We start from the raw sequence: 16,806 nt of genomic DNA, 5'->3' as shown, positions 1-16,806 counted from the left end.
TGAAACGTGAGGCTTGTAATCTTTGTATTCACATACTGTATCTTTCGACAGTTACTCACTTACACTCATTTCCACAAACTTGTCTTTTGACCCGAGCATGGCAAGCCTCCGGCAGGCAGCCAATGAGGGTCCATCAAGGCGCTCTTGAGGGACTCAAAAACCTATACTTACATACATCAGCCGCAAAGTGGGTCAAAGTTCAAATGCAAGTTCTGCGAGTGTTTGCCTCTCGGGGACTTTTTCTGCTTGTTGTGGGATGTTTTTATCTGGCCCGTAATCACTGCAGATAAGATGACAAATAATCAATCGACTGTAAAGCGAAGAAGACATCGACGTTTTCACTATGAAGTCATCAGAGTACAGAGAGAACCGGTTCTGCATTACGTCCCCGACGCTTAATTAATGATTCACCTGCAATGCCCGCATGCTGCACATGACGAACAACAGGTCCATGAGCACACACCTCTCCCTCCTCTCGGTGGGACATCCCAGAGGATAAAAGGAGTGCGCCCCACTGGCAGCGGACAAGCCTCCACTGATGATCTCACGCTCAGCGCAGAGCAACACCAGCAAGTGAGGTCTATCTTCATGCTGATGCATGCACGCAGATCTGAATCACACCTTATCTATTTCGTCCTCTCTTCTCTAGACCTCCTCTCCTGTCTTCTCTTTTCTTGCCGCCATGCCTCCTGAGCTGCAGTCCCAAAACCCGAGCAGCCCGCGGGTCCTGCAGGGCGATCTGAGCGCCCTCAGCCCGGCCGTCAGGGAGTTCGTGGAGGCCAACGTGCTTCTGTGCCAGCCGGACTCCTTGCACATCTGCGACGGCTCCGACGAAGAGAACCGGACCATCCTGTCCCAGCTGGAGGAGCAGGGGCTGATCAAGAAGCTCCCCAAGTATGAAAACTGGTAGGTGGAACACAGCATCATGGAAGGTTGTTAGTCAGACGTCAGCTGCTGTTAGCAACAATCGAACTGGAAGCAAACCAGTCCGTCCAGTCTCAGCAGAACCTTCATGAAAATAAATATATGGACTTACATGTTGGGACTATAAACTTGCAGTTCGATGCTTCAGTGATGATGTCCCAATACTTTTGTTGAAGTCCACCATCTTAGCCTGATGATAGTGCTCACTGTTTCTTCTTCGTCTTTTTCTACCTCCTGCAGCTGGCTGGCCAGGACCGACCCTAAGGATGTGGCCCGTGTGGAGAGCAGGACGGTGATTGTGACCACAGAGCAGCGGGACACGGTACCCACACCCCTGGGGGGCGGAGTAAGCCAGCTGGGCCGCTGGATGTCGCCGGAGGAGTTTGACAAAGCGTCGGCCCAGAGATTCCCCGGATGCATGAAAGGTAGCGCAGAAACCCTGAACTTCAAATAGTTTCAGAGAAAACACTGGCATGAGGTCTGGATCTGTTCCTGGCAGGTCCTTTGAAGTATTTGGTAGTTCAGTAAGGACCTGATCTACTAAAGGTTTGCGTGTATTAAAACACATCCAAACTTGATAGCATACGCATAAGCTAAACAACTAAGGATTGCAGCTCTTAAATTAATAAAATGGCAAGCGTATTATATTATTCCGTATTTTTCGGACCATAGGGCGCACCGGATTATAAGGCACACTGCCGATGAGCGGGTCTATTCCGGTCTATTTTCATACAAAAGGCGCACCGGATTATAAGGCATATTAAAGGTGTCATATTATGATTTTTTTTCTCAATTGAAAACACTTCCTTGTGGTCTACATAACATGTAATCGTGGTTCTTTGGTCAAAATGTTGCATAGACGATGTTTTACAGATTATCTTCTAGCCGCTTTCTGACAGTCTCTTCAGGATGCGCCGTTTTGTGGGCGGTCTTATTTACGTGGCTCCATTTTTCGGCAGCGTCTTCTCCCCGTCATCTTTGTTGTAGCGGTGTAGCGTGCAAGGACGGGAGTGGAAGAAGTGTCAAAAGATGGAGCTAACTGTTTTAATGACATTCAGACTTTACTTAAATCAGTAACGCAGCAGCATCTTCTCATACGTGGCTCACTAGTGCAACAACAAAAACTGTCTGACCGGAACTCTAATAACTAAAGTTCCGTGGGTGAATTATGTAAACCCACTACACCGGTAGTTTTTAGCACTTCCATAGCAAGTCTACTGACAGATGAAAGTTAGAACTTTACACTACTTTGTATTAGAAATGGCAACAGCGAAGGATGAAGATAGAGAAAAAGAACAAGCTTATTGACTACGGTGTCGGCTCGGACTACAATAGCGGACTCGCACAAATTTTCAGTACTTATGCAGATCCCAAATACACATCAGCAGGTACCAGACAGTGAGAAAAGTTGGTTTTGCACAATATTGCAAAATAATGCCAGATAATATGTCTGCTAATATGTGCAATTTTGCGGTCCTTATACATACACCATAATAATACCCGTATGTTGCAGCACATTACGTCTGACTATGGTAGCCATAATGCTCCGACAATCCATCAAGTGGTGTGGCTTTATAGCTTACTAAAGTCGTACTAAAACATTTTGACAGCTTTTTGAGCGCTGTGTGTAATGTTCTATATTCTCAATGGAACATTTAAAGTTTTGGTGTTGTTTACCGACGTCATCTTGCAGTCTACACGTATCTCATCTACTGGTCACACTTATCGATACACTATGTACCAAATAAAGTAGCTACGAGATTGATAAGCCGAGCCAGAATAATTCCGTACATTAGACGCAACGGGTTATAAGGCTGATTTTTGAGAAAATGAAAGGATTTTAAGTGCGCCTTATAGTCCGAAAAATACCGTAGTGTTTATGTCTTTGTGTACATTCAGAAAATATGCAGAATATTAGAATGCTCACAATACTTGGAGGAGATGCAATTATAATCAATTAGCACTCATACCTGTTTTGTGGCCACTGTTATGCATCTCTACTTACGACATTTGGAACGTACTGCACGTGCAAACTGACACAGTAATACACAAATGGCTGCAGTTATTGGCAAAAACACCGGTCGCGCAGTCTCCCAGAGCGCACCTTTGCCGTGCTAAAATTTAGGTGGTGTTACCCAGATTGCGCTTCGTTATTACAGAATAGGTGGCACAGATTATAGTTGTGTGCAACATAGCCAAACACCACAGACCTGATTTACTAAGATCCAAATACCATAAAAAAACATGTACAAACTATAAAATTGCTTGGACTATAAGTGTAAAAGTGGTGCAAGCCGTCCTATTTAAACAAGAATTTTGCACGTACAACTGGCTGTCACCATGGAAATACTCATTTACCTCCACATTCATGGCATCATATGCTCCAAAGGTGCAACCTTTGCTGTTTCGTTATGTTGTGGAGTATGCAGCACACTTAACCTTTTCTGGGCGATACACTGTAGAAGTGCGATCTAGACAACAGAACCTATATTTAGCATCGAGAGGCGCTGGTGTTGTAATGGTTTGTCTAGAATGATACAAAAATGTATGCAAGACTGCATGAAAAGTTTTTACAGATAAAGATATTTTAATAATGTATTCCCTATATAAAAAAAGGTAGTAGACAAAAAAAGGAATCAATTGAATTTGTTTAAATCAGCCCCTTAAGTCATCCAACACCTCTACATCTATAAAAGGATGTTGCTAAATAGACAATATGTCTTTCATTTGTTTAAATTATGACAGTCCAAATTATGATGACACGTACACAGACTGTCTTTGTAGCGCGATCGCCTCCTTTCTCTCCTCCCCAAGTTGTGCCTAAGTGTGCCAGTTTGCATGCACATTTCAAATGTGCTCAACAAACAGCGGTCACAAAGCAGTTTTAGTCTTGATAAATCACACTGCGAGCCTAAATAAATGTACTTCCCTCCCGGTATTCTTAGCGTTCTAATCATCAGCATATATTTTTTGTAAAAATGAAGGAGTTTTTAGTAGGATTAGAGCATGCTAAAGTGAATGTGGAGGTTAATGAGTGTTTCCATGGTCACAGCCGGTATAGCACATGCAAAGTCTTCACGCCGACTTCTCACTCCAGACCATGGGGGACAGAGCTTTGGAAGCTGCCACTCCTCGTCTATGGAACACCCTTCCTGAACACCTCAGGACCCCACAGTTGGTGGATGCTTTTAAAAACCGGCTAAAAACCTACCTTTTTAAAAAAGCACATAGCTATTTTTAAATAATACAAATCAAATATATTTGTATTATTATTTTTGCACTTGTCATCAATTGTACATACAGTTTTAGTAGATCACTTTCAACACGCCCACTAACACAATTTTATAGTTTGCACACGCTATTTAGCCTGTGTTATTTAGGATCTTAGTACCGTATTTTCCGGACTATAAGTCGCAGTTTTCTTTCATAGTTTGGCCGGGGGTGCGACTTATACTCAGGAGCGACTTATGTGTGAAATTATTAACACATTACCGTAAAATATCAAATAATATTATTTAGCTCATTCACGTAAGAGACTAGACGTATAAGATTTCAAACGTTAGGAGTGACAGATTGTTTGGTAAACGTATAGCATGTTCTATATGTTATAGTTATTTGAATGACTCTTACCATAATATGTTACGTTAACATACCAGGCACGTTCTCACTTGGTTATTTATGCCTCATATAACGTACACTTATTCAGCCTGTTGTTCACTATTCTTTATTTTTATATATTTTTACATTTTAAATTGCCTTTCAAATGTCTATTCTTGGTGTTGGGTTTTAATCAAATAAACTTCCCCCCAAAAATGCGACTTATACTCCAGTGCGACTTATATATGTTGTTTTCCTTCTTTATTATGCATTTTCGGCAGGTGCGACTTATACTCTGGTGCGACTTATACTCCGAAAAATACGGTAGATCCGGTCCTTTGTGCTGTATATTCTGTTTTGACGTTAATGAGCTGACCACACGAATGTCTTCTCAGGTCGCACCATGTACGTCATTCCCTTCAGCATGGGTCCAGTCGGGTCCGCCCTCTCCAAGATCGGAGTGGAGCTGACGGACTCGCCGTACGTGGTGGCCAGCATGAGGGTGATGACCCGTATGGGGAAAGCGGTTCTGGCCGCACTCGGGAGCAGCGAGTTCGTCCGCTGTTTGCATTCTGTCGGCTGTCCGCTGCCGCTAAAAAGTACGTCACTGTCTCTTTGAGCACCGCCCATCAGTACCGTAACTCTGCAGCTAATCCGTGGTCGGTGATTTTCAACCTCCGCAAACTGCAGTTTGTTCTTGGACCGATGTTAAATTCCAGCAAACATTTATGGTCTTCAGAACCTCTGGTCAACAACTGGCCTTGCAACCCAGAGCAGACCCTCATCGCCCACATCCCAGAGTGCAAACAGATCGTCTCCTTCGGGAGCGGCTATGGCGGAAACTCCCTGCTGGGGAAGAAGTGCTTCGCCCTGCGCATCGCCTCGCGCCTCGCCAAGGAAGAAGGCTGGCTGGCCGAACACATGCTGGTAAGACAATGGACCGTGCCATTGTTGGAGGAGTAGAACTCCTCGCGTCGTTAACTGTGTCGTTTCCTGATCAGATCCTGGGTATCACCAGCCCTGCGGGGCAGAAGAAGTACATGGCGGCGGCCTTCCCAAGCGCCTGTGGGAAGACCAACCTGGCCATGTTGTGTCCAACGCTGCCAGGCTGGAAGGTGGAGTGCGTCGGGGACGACATAGCCTGGATGAAGTTTGACCAGCAAGGTGAGGACACTGGGCCCCATTCAGCAATAAGTTCATAACTTTTCCTCTTATCTTTCTTCCTAAGTGATTTCCTAAGAGGAGTCCATTCAAATTCATGACGTGTTCTTAAACGGCCAAATTGTTCCCGCCTGCTGTTGTTAAGTTGCTGAATGCGAAAGGGTTAACGCGTGCATGTCTATTATAATTTGCATATAAACATGCCCTTATTTCCACAATATGCATATGTAAACACCCTTAATTCCGTAATTTGCATAGGTAAACGCCCTTAATTCCCCATATAAGGGCACAATTCCGAACATCAAACATACGGAAAAAACACAAACAGATTACAGAAGAGAAATTCGTATTATCCCGCGGCGGAAATACATAATGTCAAAACGTACAAACCCCGTTTCCATATGAGTTGGGAAATTGTGTTAGATGTAAATACAAACGGAATACAATGATTTGCAAATCATTTTCAACCCATATTCAATTGAATATGCTACAAAGACAACATATTTGATGTTCAAACTGATAAACTTTTTTTTTTTTGCAAATAATCATTAACTTTAGAATTTGATGCCAGCAACACGTGACAAAGAATTTGGGAAAGGTGGCAATAAATACTGATAAAGTTGAGGAATGCTCATCAAACACTTATTTGGAACATCCCACAGATGAACAGGCTAATTGGGAACAGGTGGGCGCCATGATTGGGTATAAAAGTAGATTCCATGAAATGCTCAGTCGTTCACAAACAAGGATGGGGCGAGGGTTTCCACTTTGTCAACAAATGCGTGAGCAAATTGTTGAACAGTTTAAGAAAAACCTTTCTCAACCAGCTATTGCAAGGAATTATGGGATTTCACCATCTACGGTCCGTAATATCATCAAAGGGTTCAGAGAATCTGGAGAAATCACTGCACGTAAGCAGCTAAGCCCGTGACCTCCGATCCCTCAGGCTGTACTGCATTAACAAGCGACATCAGTGTGTAAAGGATATCACCACATGGGCTCAGGAACACTTCAGAAACCCACTGTCAGTAACTACAGTTGGTCGCTACATCTGTAAGTGCAAGTTAAAACTCTCCTATGCAAGGGGAAAACCGTTTATCAACAACACCCAGAAACGCCGTCGGCTTCGCTGGGCCTGAGCTCATCTAAGATGGACTGATACAAAGTGGAAAAGTGTTCTGTGGTCTGACGAGTCCACATTTCAAATTGTTTTTGGAAACTGTGGACGTCGTGTCCTCCGGACCAAAGAGGAAAAGAACCATCCGGATTGTTATAGGTGCAAAGTTGAAAAGCCAGCATCTGTGATGGTATGGGGGTGTATTAGTGCCCAAGACATGGGTAACTTACACATCTGTGAAGGCACCATTAATGCTGAAAGGTACATACAGGTTTTGGAGCAACATGTGTTGCCATCCAAGCAACGTTACCATGGACGCCCCTGCTTATTTTAGCAAGACAATGCCAAGCCACGTGTTACATCAACGTGGCTTCATAGTAAAAGAGTGCGGGTACTAGACTGGCCTGCCTGTATTCCAGACCTGTCTCCCATTGAAAATGTGTGGCGCAATATGAAGCCTAAAATACGGAGACTGTTGAACAACTTAAGCTGTACATCAAGCAAGAATGGGAAAGAATTCCACCTGAGAAGCTTAAATCCCAATCAGAGGACTGCCAGCCGTAAAGACCTCACCCTAACCCTTTACTTCACGCCAGGCAACCTGCGCGCCATCAACCCAGAGAACGGCTTTTTCGGCGTGGCGCCCGGCACTTCGGCCAAAACGAACCCAAATGCCATGGCGACCATCGCCAAGAACACCATCTTTACCAATGTGGCAGAGACCAGTGATGGCGGCGTGCACTGGGAGGGCATGGACGAGGAGCTGGAGGACGGCGTCAGCGTCACTTCCTGGAAGAACCAACCTTGGAAGCCAGAAGACGGTGAGATTTATTGATATTAGTCTCACTTTTAGATGTGTAGCAAAGCCTGTTATAGAAAGTAAAATAAAGGAATGTCAACCTTGGTGTTCTCTGCAGGTGAACCTTGTGCACACCCCAACTCTCGTTTCTGCACGCCGGCCGATCAGTGCCCCATCATAGACCCCCTGTGGGAATCACCTGAAGGGGTTCCGATCGAGGCCATCATCTTTGGGGGGCGGCGGCCTGAAGGTGAGCGGGACAGAACAAACAAATGTTCCAGAAAGGTGCACGGAAATAACTCCATTCTTCTTCTTCTTCTTCAGGTGTGCCGCTAGTCTTTGAAGCCTTCAGTTGGCAACATGGAGTTTTTGTTGGCGCCGCCATGAGGTCTGAGGCCACGGCTGCTGCTGAACACAAAGGTTAGTGTCTTGTTGAGGTCATGTGACTTCTTCTTTTTCTCTTTTCCCTTCTTCTCATATGTTATCTTATTTCTCTTCTTCTTTGGCCCTTCTTTGTCACCTCCTTCCTGTTTGTCTTCTCATTTTTCTTCTTTTCTTTTTCTCCTTCTCTTACCCCTTATCTTCTCTTTTTTCCTCCTCATTTTCTCCCACTTTTTCTTTCTCCACCTTGCTCTCCTTTTTTCTTCACCTTCTCCTTTTTCTACTTCTGCGCTTTCTCTTGTCTCTGTTTTCCTGCTCTTTTCTCCTTTTCTTTTTTCTTAGTTTCATTCTCTTTCTCCTTTTCCTCCTTCTATCCTGCTTCTTTTTTTGCCTCTTTCCTCTCATTCTTTTTCTCCTTTTCTTTCATCTTCTCCTTCACCTTTGCCTTCTAATTTCTCTCTTTCTCCTTTTTTTCTTCTCCTTCACTATATAGTCATCTTTTTTCTGCGCCTCCTCTCTTTCTTCTCCATTTTATTCTTTTCATTTGTTTTCTTCTTTCACTGCTTTTCTCTTCTTTTTTTGTTCTCCTTCTCTTTTGTTTTCTTTACTATCTTTCAATGTTTTCTTTTCCTCATTTTTTCATCTCTTTTGTTTTCTTCTTCCTCAATTTCTCTTTCTCCATCATTATCATCTCCTTCTCCATTTCTTCTTCTCATTTGCTTTCTCCATTTATCCTGTATCTTCTTTCTCCTTCTCCTATCTTACCTCTTTTTCACCTCTTCCTCTCCTTCAGTTTCGCTTTCTCTCTGTCTTCTCCTTTTTTCATTAATTTTCTCCTTATCCTTTCCTATGCCTTCTATTTGTTCTACTTCTCCTATTCTACCTTTTTCTTTTTCCTTTCCCATTTCTATTCACCTTCCCCCTCCTCTCCTTCACTTTCTACTTCTTCTACTCCCTCCTGCCCTTCATCTCCTTATTCTTCTCCTCTTTCACATTGTTATTTTATACTTTTTCTCAATTATTTTTTTCCTTCTCCTTCTGTATATTCTTCTCCTACCTCTCTTTTTAATTTTTGTGTATGGACAGTGTGCATGATAGATTCTTCACAAGGAATCAATGGGGGCAGCACATTCCCAGCTGTAGTCTTTAAAGGGGAACATTATCACCAGACCTATGTAAGCGTCAATATATACCTTGATGTTGCAGAAAAAAGACCATATATTTTTTTAACCGATATTCGAACTCTAAATGGGTGAATTTTGGCGAATTAAACGCCTTTCTATTATTCGCTCTTGGAGCGATGACGTCACAACGTGACGTCACATCGGGAAGCAATCCGCCATTTTCTCAAACATATTACAAACACCGAGTCAAATCAGCTCTGTTATTTTCCGTTTTTTCGACTGTTTTCCGTACTTTGGAGACATCATGCCTTGTCGGTGTGTTGTCGGAGGGTGTAACAACACAAACAGGGACGGATTCAAGTTGCACCAGTGGCCCAAAGATGCAAAAGTGGCAAGAAATTGGACGTTTGTTCCGCACACTTTACCAACGAAAGCTATGCTACGACAGAGATGGCAAGAATGTGTGGATATCCTGCGATACTCAAAGCAGATGCATTTCCAACTGGACTGGACAGATCAGCTTTCAGGAAAAGAGAGCGGATGAGGGTATGTCTACAGAATATATTAATTGATGAAAACTGGGCTGTCTGCACTCTCAAAGTGCATGTTGTTGCCAAATGTATTTCATGCTCGGGATCTTTCTGTGTGGAGTTTGCATGTTCTCCCCGTGACTGCGTGGGTTCCCTCCGGGTACTCCGGCTTCCTCCCACTTCCAAAGACATGCACCTGGGGATAGGTTGATTGGCAACACTAAATGGTCCCTAGTGTGTGAATGTGAGTGTGAATGTTGTCTGTCTATCTGTGTTGGCCCTGTGATGAGGTGGCGACTTGTCCAGGGTGTACCCCGCCTACCGCCCGAATGCAGCTGAGATAGGCTCCAGCGCCCCCCGCGACCCCGAAGGGAATAAGCGGTAGAAAATGGATGGATGGGATGGATGCTGTAAACCTAGTTCATAGTTGTTAGTTTCCTTTAATGCCAAACAAACACATACCAATCGTTGGTTAGAAGGCGATCGCCGAATTCGTCCTCACTTTCTCCCGTGTCGCTGGCTGTCGTGTCGTTTTCGTCGGTTTCGCTTGCATACGGTTCAAACCGATATGGCTCAATAGCTTCAGTTTCTTCTTCAATTTTGTTTTCGCTACCCGCCTCCACACTACAACCATCCGTTTCAATACATGCGCAATCTGTTGAATCGCTTAAGTTGCTGAAATCCGAGTCTGAATCCGAGCTAATGTCGCTATATCTTGCTGTTCTAACCGCCATGTTTGTTTGTATTGGCATCACTATGTGACGTCACAGGAAAATGGACGGGTGTATATAACGATGGTTAAAATCAGGCACTTTGAAGCTTTTTTTAGGGATATTACGTGATGAGTAAAATTTTGAAAAACACTTCGAAAAATAAAATAAGCAACTGGGAACTGATTTTTAATGGTTTTAACCCTTCTGAAATTGTGATAATGTTCCTCTTTAATTTAACACCACCTAACATTGAATAAACATGAAAAAAAAACAAATGATAGAACTACAAAAAAACACCAAAATGGCATCATAGAAAACAACATCTCCTCTATGCTGGCATAGAAAGCAGAACAACAACATATAGATGAATGTGAGTGTTGTGTATTAACAGTCCTAGTTTTGTCCCTGCTGAGTTACCGTCATGCCTCCTGCTCTTGATGTCACTTCCTGTATCATACAGTGTTGTTGTTGACCTGGAGAATAGTAAATGTGAAGCTACAGAGCAACCGACGTTTCCGTGTCCTTATATTATTATTGGTGTAATGCCCAACCATATATATGGGTATATAAAAATTGGCGACGAGGTGGTGCGTCCTCACATTGTGTGTTTATGGTTTACCTTGGCCGTCCGTGTGGTTTTTTTTGACGAGCATTAACGAGCAACCGCGGGATACAGGCGGGGGTGCTGTCTACTTGCTGGAGAGTGGATGACCAGCATGTTACAGAGCACAGCTCTATTGCAAGAGAAAGGCACGTTTCCATGGTAAAGGACACTTAGAGAAGACAAGAAAAGACATTGACATACATCAAATTTCCGAAGCAGAGGAATATATTGGGGACATTTTTTTTTTGAACATGGCTGCACTGATTGGACATATTGGACCTTTTGAGGAGGACACAGAACAGTGGAGTTCATACACTGAGAGGTTTGAGTATATTGTACTGGCTAACAAAATTGAAGATGATGTTTTGGTGCCAACATTTTTGAGTGTTGTAGGAGGTAAAACATTCACCCTATTGCGCAGTCTACTCCAGCCTGACAAGCCAGGAGACAAATCCTATAGGGAAATAGTGACAATATTGGGGGATCACTACTCTCCTAAGCCACTGCTAATTGCAGAGAGATTCAGATTCCATAAAAGGAACCAAGAGGAGGGTGAATCTGTCTCACAGTTCATAGCTGTATTGAAACAGTTGTCTGAACATTGTGAATTTGGACTTACACTCAATGACACCATACGTGACAGACTGGTGTGTGGTCTACGCAGTGAGGCTATCCAGAAACGACTGCTTACGGAGGCTGATCTAACCCTGGAAAAGACTGTGCGTATAAGTACATCAATGGAGATGGCTGCCCATGAAGCACAGCAGTTAAGTGCCTCAGTTCAAGTTAATAAATTGTCTTTGGAGCCACAAAACAAGGCGACAGCTGGCAATCCATGCTACCGCTGTGGGAGGCCGGGACATCAGTCATCAGAGTGTTGGTGTAAGGACTTGGACTGTAGAAACTGCGGGAAGAAAGGACACATCGAACGTGCCTGTAAAGCGAAAAAGGCTCAGACGAGCAAACAGCACACTGAGACCAAGAAAAGTGGTTTCCAACGGAACAAGAGAAAACAGGTGAATATGGTGGAACGTGACCAGGATGAGCCAAGCGACTGTGACTCTGATGATGAGATCACAGGACATGTTTTATCTGTCAGGGACAGTGATGATGGATATTGGGTCACACCACTGTTGGAGAACCATCCTATAAGAATGCAAGTAGACACTGGTTCACGCGTATCGATGGTATCAGAAGCTGTTTACAGTGAAGAACTGCAGCACCTTGTGCTACAACCAACCCGGCTGAAGTTAAGGACCTACACAGGAGAACCGGTCCCAGTGCTGGGAGTTGTGGATGTGACAGTGGAACACAACGTACAGAAAAAGACTCTTCCACTGTATATCATTCAAGGCAAACGGCCAGCATTGCTAGGCCGCCGGTGGCTGGAAAAGCTCAGGCTGAATTGGCAGGAAGTGTTCCTAGTTAGGGATGGGGACACAGGGCCACTACAGGAGATTCTAAAGACACATTCCCCCGTTTTTGATGGAGAACTTGGCAGCATGAAAGACATTACAGTTAAGCTGACAGTGAAACCAGGAAGCGTGCCAAAAGCTTTCAAAGCGAGACCTGTTCCATATGCCATAAAACCGAAGGTGGAGGCAGAATTAGCCAGGTTAGTGAAGAGTGGAGTACTGGAACCAGTGAGCACAAGCGAATGGGCAACACCGATTGTTCCAGTCATGAAAAAGGATGGAACTCCACGGATCTGTGGTGACTTTAAAGTCACATTGAACCCTGTCCTACATGCTGAGAAGTATCCCTTGCCCCTTATTGAGGAGCTTTTTGCAGGCCTAGCTGGAGGCCAGAAGTTTAGTAAGATAGATTTATGTCAAGCCTATCTACAAATGCATGTGGATTCAGAGTCACAAGAGTTGTTGACTATAGTGACACACAAGGGCCTGTATAAGTACCGCAGGCTCCCTTTTGGAATTACCTCTGCCCCAGCACTGTTCCAAAGAGCCATGGACCAGATTCTCAGTGGGATACCAGGGGTCCAGTGCTGTCTCGATGATCTGCTCATCACGGGACCGGATGAGCAGTCACACTTGAGGAATCTGGACATCACACTGCAAAGATTGGAGGAATATGGCCTGAGAGTTCGGAAGGATAAGTGTGAGTTTTTCCAGCCTTCTGTTGAATACCTGGGGCATGTAATCGACAGCACAGGACTCCACAAGGCACCATCAAAAGTGAAGGCTGTTGTAGAGGCTCCATCTCCGAAGAATGTAAGTCAGCTAAGGTCATTCCTGGGCCTCCTAACATACTATGCAAAGTTTGTGCCTAACCTTGCAAATGCATTGAAGCCTCTGCATGAACTTCTGAACAAAACTAAGAAATGGAAGTGGACGTATAAATGTGAGACAGCTTTCAAGGAAGTGAAGACAGCGCTGTCACAATCTGAGGTCCTCACTCATTTTGACCCCACATTGCCAATTCAGCTGGCATGTGACGCCGCACCTTATGGTGTGGGGGCAGTAGTGTCACACATAATGCCATCGGGCGATGAAAGGCCCATCGCTTTTGTATCAAGGACATTGAGTAAACCAGAAAGCAATTACGCCCAAATTGAGCGTGAGGCACTATCTATAGTGTTTGGGGTGAAAAGATTTCACCAGTACCTTTATGGCAGAAAATTCACGCTACTGACTGACCATCGGCCTCTCGCCTCCATTTTTGGTTCCCATACTGGCATTCCATCGCTTGCTGCCAGCCGTATGCAACGATGGGCTCTTTTACTGTCTGCCCACCAGTACGACATTAAATATAGGAAGGCAGATCAGCATGGAAATGCTGATGGGCTGTCAAGACTTCCACTGCCGGTCACACACATTGAGCCAAACCAGGCTGAGATATTCTACTTCAAGGAAGCGGCTGCTACCCCAGTGACCTCAGCTCATGTGAAGAGACACACTCGCAATGACCCAATCATGTCTGAAGTTATGGACATCATTGCTTGCGGCAGAAAAGGAGATATGACCCAAAGCTTAAAGCCATATCTGATGAGGAGAAATGAGCTTTCAGTCCAGTCTGGATGCTTATTGTGGGGCTATCGTGTCATTATTCCTCCACCATTAAGAGCAAAAGTGCTTGATGAGCTTCACTCGGGGCACTGTGGTGTAGTGCGAATGAAAGAAATGGCACGCAGCTATTTCTGGTGGCCAAGCCTGGATGCAGCTATAGAAGAAAAAGCCAAGTCATGCTCTGCCTGCCAGAAACTGAGAAACCTCCCACAGCTGGCTTCCTTGCATCCGTGGGATTGGCCTGAGGAACCATGGCAAAGAGTCCATGTTGATTTTGCTGGACCACTGGAGAACCACATGTTCTTCGTTGTAATTTATGCTCATAGCAAATGGCCTGAGGTCGCTGTCATGAAGAGCACCTCGTCAGAGAGAACCATTGAAGAGTTGAGATCCATTTTCAGTCGTAATGGTCTGCCACAGCAGTTGGTTAGCGACAATGGTCCACAACTGGTGTCAGAAGAATTTAAGGCATTTATGGAGGAGAATGGTATTCAGCACATCAAGTCTGCGCCCTATCATGCGGCTACAAATGGGCTTGCGGAAAGATTTGTACAGGCTCTGAAGAAAGCTCTCAAGTCCTCTCCAAGCACGCAAACCCTTAACAGGCGCCTCAATGCTTTCTTGTTGGCATATCGAAACACCCCTCATGCTACCACTAAGGTGTCCCCTGCCTCAGCGATGTTCAAGAGACAACTCCGCACTCGACTAGATCTCCTGAAACCTCAAAAGACAAGAGAGGTTGTGCACCAGCAACAGAAGGCTCAAGTGGAAAGACGGGCAAATGCAAAATTGCGGAGCTTCATGGTAGGAGACCGGGTTCTTGCTAGGAACTACACCAACGATATAAAGTGGGTGCCTGCGACCATTGTTTCCAAAACAGGTCCTGTCTCATATACTGTAGAAACCAGTGACCATCGCATCTGGAGAAGGCACCTCAACCAACTGCTGCACACTTCTGGGTCTCATGATGACTCACGCCAGCCGACATCTTTTGTTCCGGAGCTGTGTCCTTCCCTGGAGCAGCCTCAAACCCCAGACACGGCTGCTGTTCGAAGTACACCTGGATTTGCTCCTAGCACACCAGAACCTGCACGAGTACCTGCCTCAGGTTTCACTTCACCCAGACCAGAAACCACACCATCTACAGTGACCGAAGTGCCTAGAGGTCGTGTTTACCCTCAACGAGAAAGACGACCCCCAGATAGACTGTCATTGTAGTCTAGGCGCTGACCCGTGTCATTGGGGCAGAATAATCCCCAGGGTTCAGTTTGGGATTGAGGTAGTCCACCCTCATTCTCTAGTTCAGGCAAGTGTTGTATTTGTTCAAAGTTATCGTTGAACAGTTTATATTTCACAAAAGAGACTAACGTGTATTTTGAAGTTGGCTTTGATTTTGTTATTTTATTTTTTGTTAAGGGAACCTTAAAAGTAAAAGGGGAGGGATGTTGTGTATTAACAGTCCTAGTTTTGTCCCTGCTGAGTTACCGTCATGCCTCCTGCTCTTGATGTCACTTCCTGTATCATACAGTGTTGTTGTTGACCTGGAGAATAGTAAATGTGAAGCTACAGAGCAACCAACGTTTCCGTGTCCTTATATTATTATTGGTGTAATGCCCAACCATATATATGGGTATATAACAGTGAGCACTAACAGATCTACACACCTCATCTCACAATCGCGTGTTTTCTTCTCCTTCATCCAGGCAAGGCGATCATGCACGACCCGTTCGCCATGCGCCCGTTCTTCGGCTACAACTTCGGCCAGTACCTCTCTCACTGGCTCAGCATGGCAGAGCGTCCTGGCGCCAAGCTCCCCAAGATCTTCCACGTCAACTGGTTCCGCAAGAGTCCCTCAGCCGGCTTTCTCTGGCCCGGTTTCGGCGAAAACATCCGCGTTCTGGACTGGATGTTTCGGCGGGTGAACGGCCAGGCCGGCGCCATGCCGTCCGCAGTGGGCTACCTGCCGTGCGTGCACTCCCTGAACCTGCAGGGTCTGAGCGTGGACCTGGACCAGCTCTTCGCTCTGGACCAGGACTTCTGGCAGAAAGAGGTGGAGGAGGTGGAGAAGTACTTCAGCACGCAGGTGAACGACGACCTGCCTGGCGAGGTGGCGAGGCAGCTGCAGCTCCTCCAGCAGAGGGTCAAGCAGATGTGAAAGAAAAAGGTTACTGGAAAAACTCCATTTTAGTTTTTCTTTGACATGCTGGAATGTCCCATTTACAGAGATTTAAAGCTTACTGTAAATGTCACTAATTCATGGTGAACAATTCAAATATATTAGTGTTAGCATTCAATGCTAACTGCAAGCGTTCCATTCATCTCTGTGCTGTTGTCAGTGTGCGCGCTTATTTGATGCAATTGTATTTTGTTTAGTTGGTTATACTTGATAACTTATTGCCAACGAAAAGCACCGTTTCTATATTTTTTGCTTGAATTTATTTTTATGTGTTATGTAGTCCAATCTAAGCCCCGCCCCTAAAAGGGCAATCAACAGTGCACATATTTTAACATACTTCTGTTGCTTTTTTTCTGATGTTGTATACGTTCCATTGATGGCTCTTGTTTAAACGTTTAAGTACTTCAATAAACATTTTGAAGAAAAAAAAGAGGTTGGGCTTCAAATGTGTACAAAAGGAAGAGCATAAATGCTAAGATGGTTTCTTAACTAAAACATCCATCCATCCATCCATCTTCTTCCGCTTATCCAAGGTTGGGTATCGGGGGCAGTAGCTTAAGCAGAGAAGCCCGGACTGCCCTCTCCCCAGCCACTTCGTCCAGCTCTTCCTGGAGGATCCTGCGGCGTTCCCAGGCCAGCCGGAGACATAGTCTTCCC

At 44.9% G+C, this 16,806-nt stretch overlaps 1 protein-coding gene across 1 annotated transcript; it reads left to right on the top strand.

The window, feature by feature from the left end:
- The first annotated feature begins 511 nt into the window (after nucleotides 1-511).
- pck1 (phosphoenolpyruvate carboxykinase 1 (soluble)) lies at nucleotides 512-16,579 on the top strand. Its single transcript, XM_061923731.2, has 10 exons — nucleotides 512-573; nucleotides 650-906; nucleotides 1,165-1,349; nucleotides 4,917-5,120; nucleotides 5,261-5,448; nucleotides 5,523-5,685; nucleotides 7,396-7,620; nucleotides 7,717-7,848; nucleotides 7,923-8,018; nucleotides 15,677-16,579. The coding sequence occupies exons 2-10, from the start codon at nucleotides 683-685 to the stop codon at nucleotides 16,126-16,128; spliced, it is 1,869 nt and encodes a 622-aa protein (XP_061779715.2). The 5' UTR covers nucleotides 512-573; nucleotides 650-682; the 3' UTR covers nucleotides 16,129-16,579.
- Nucleotides 16,580-16,806: the final 227 nt, after the last annotated feature.

Source organism: Nerophis lumbriciformis, linkage group LG28, assembly GCF_033978685.3.
Source record: "Nerophis lumbriciformis linkage group LG28, RoL_Nlum_v2.1, whole genome shotgun sequence".
Taxonomy (NCBI): Eukaryota; Metazoa; Chordata; class Actinopteri; order Syngnathiformes; family Syngnathidae; genus Nerophis; species Nerophis lumbriciformis.
Note: the sequence above shows the minus strand (reverse complement) of the source record. Positions and strands in the feature narration are given on the sequence as shown.

Excerpts from the sequence above, each read along its gene's own strand:
- pck1 (XM_061923731.2), top strand. The coding sequence starts at position 683 with ATGCCTCCTGAGCTGCAGTCCCAAAACCCGAGCAGCCCGCGGGTCCTG. Across the intron at positions 907-1,164 it reads CTCCCCAAGTATGAAAACTG|CTGGCTGGCCAGGACCGACC; the intron begins GTAGGTGGAACA and ends TACCTCCTGCAG. Across the intron at positions 7,849-7,922 it reads TGGGGGGCGGCGGCCTGAAG|GTGTGCCGCTAGTCTTTGAA; the intron begins GTGAGCGGGACA and ends CTTCTTCTTCAG.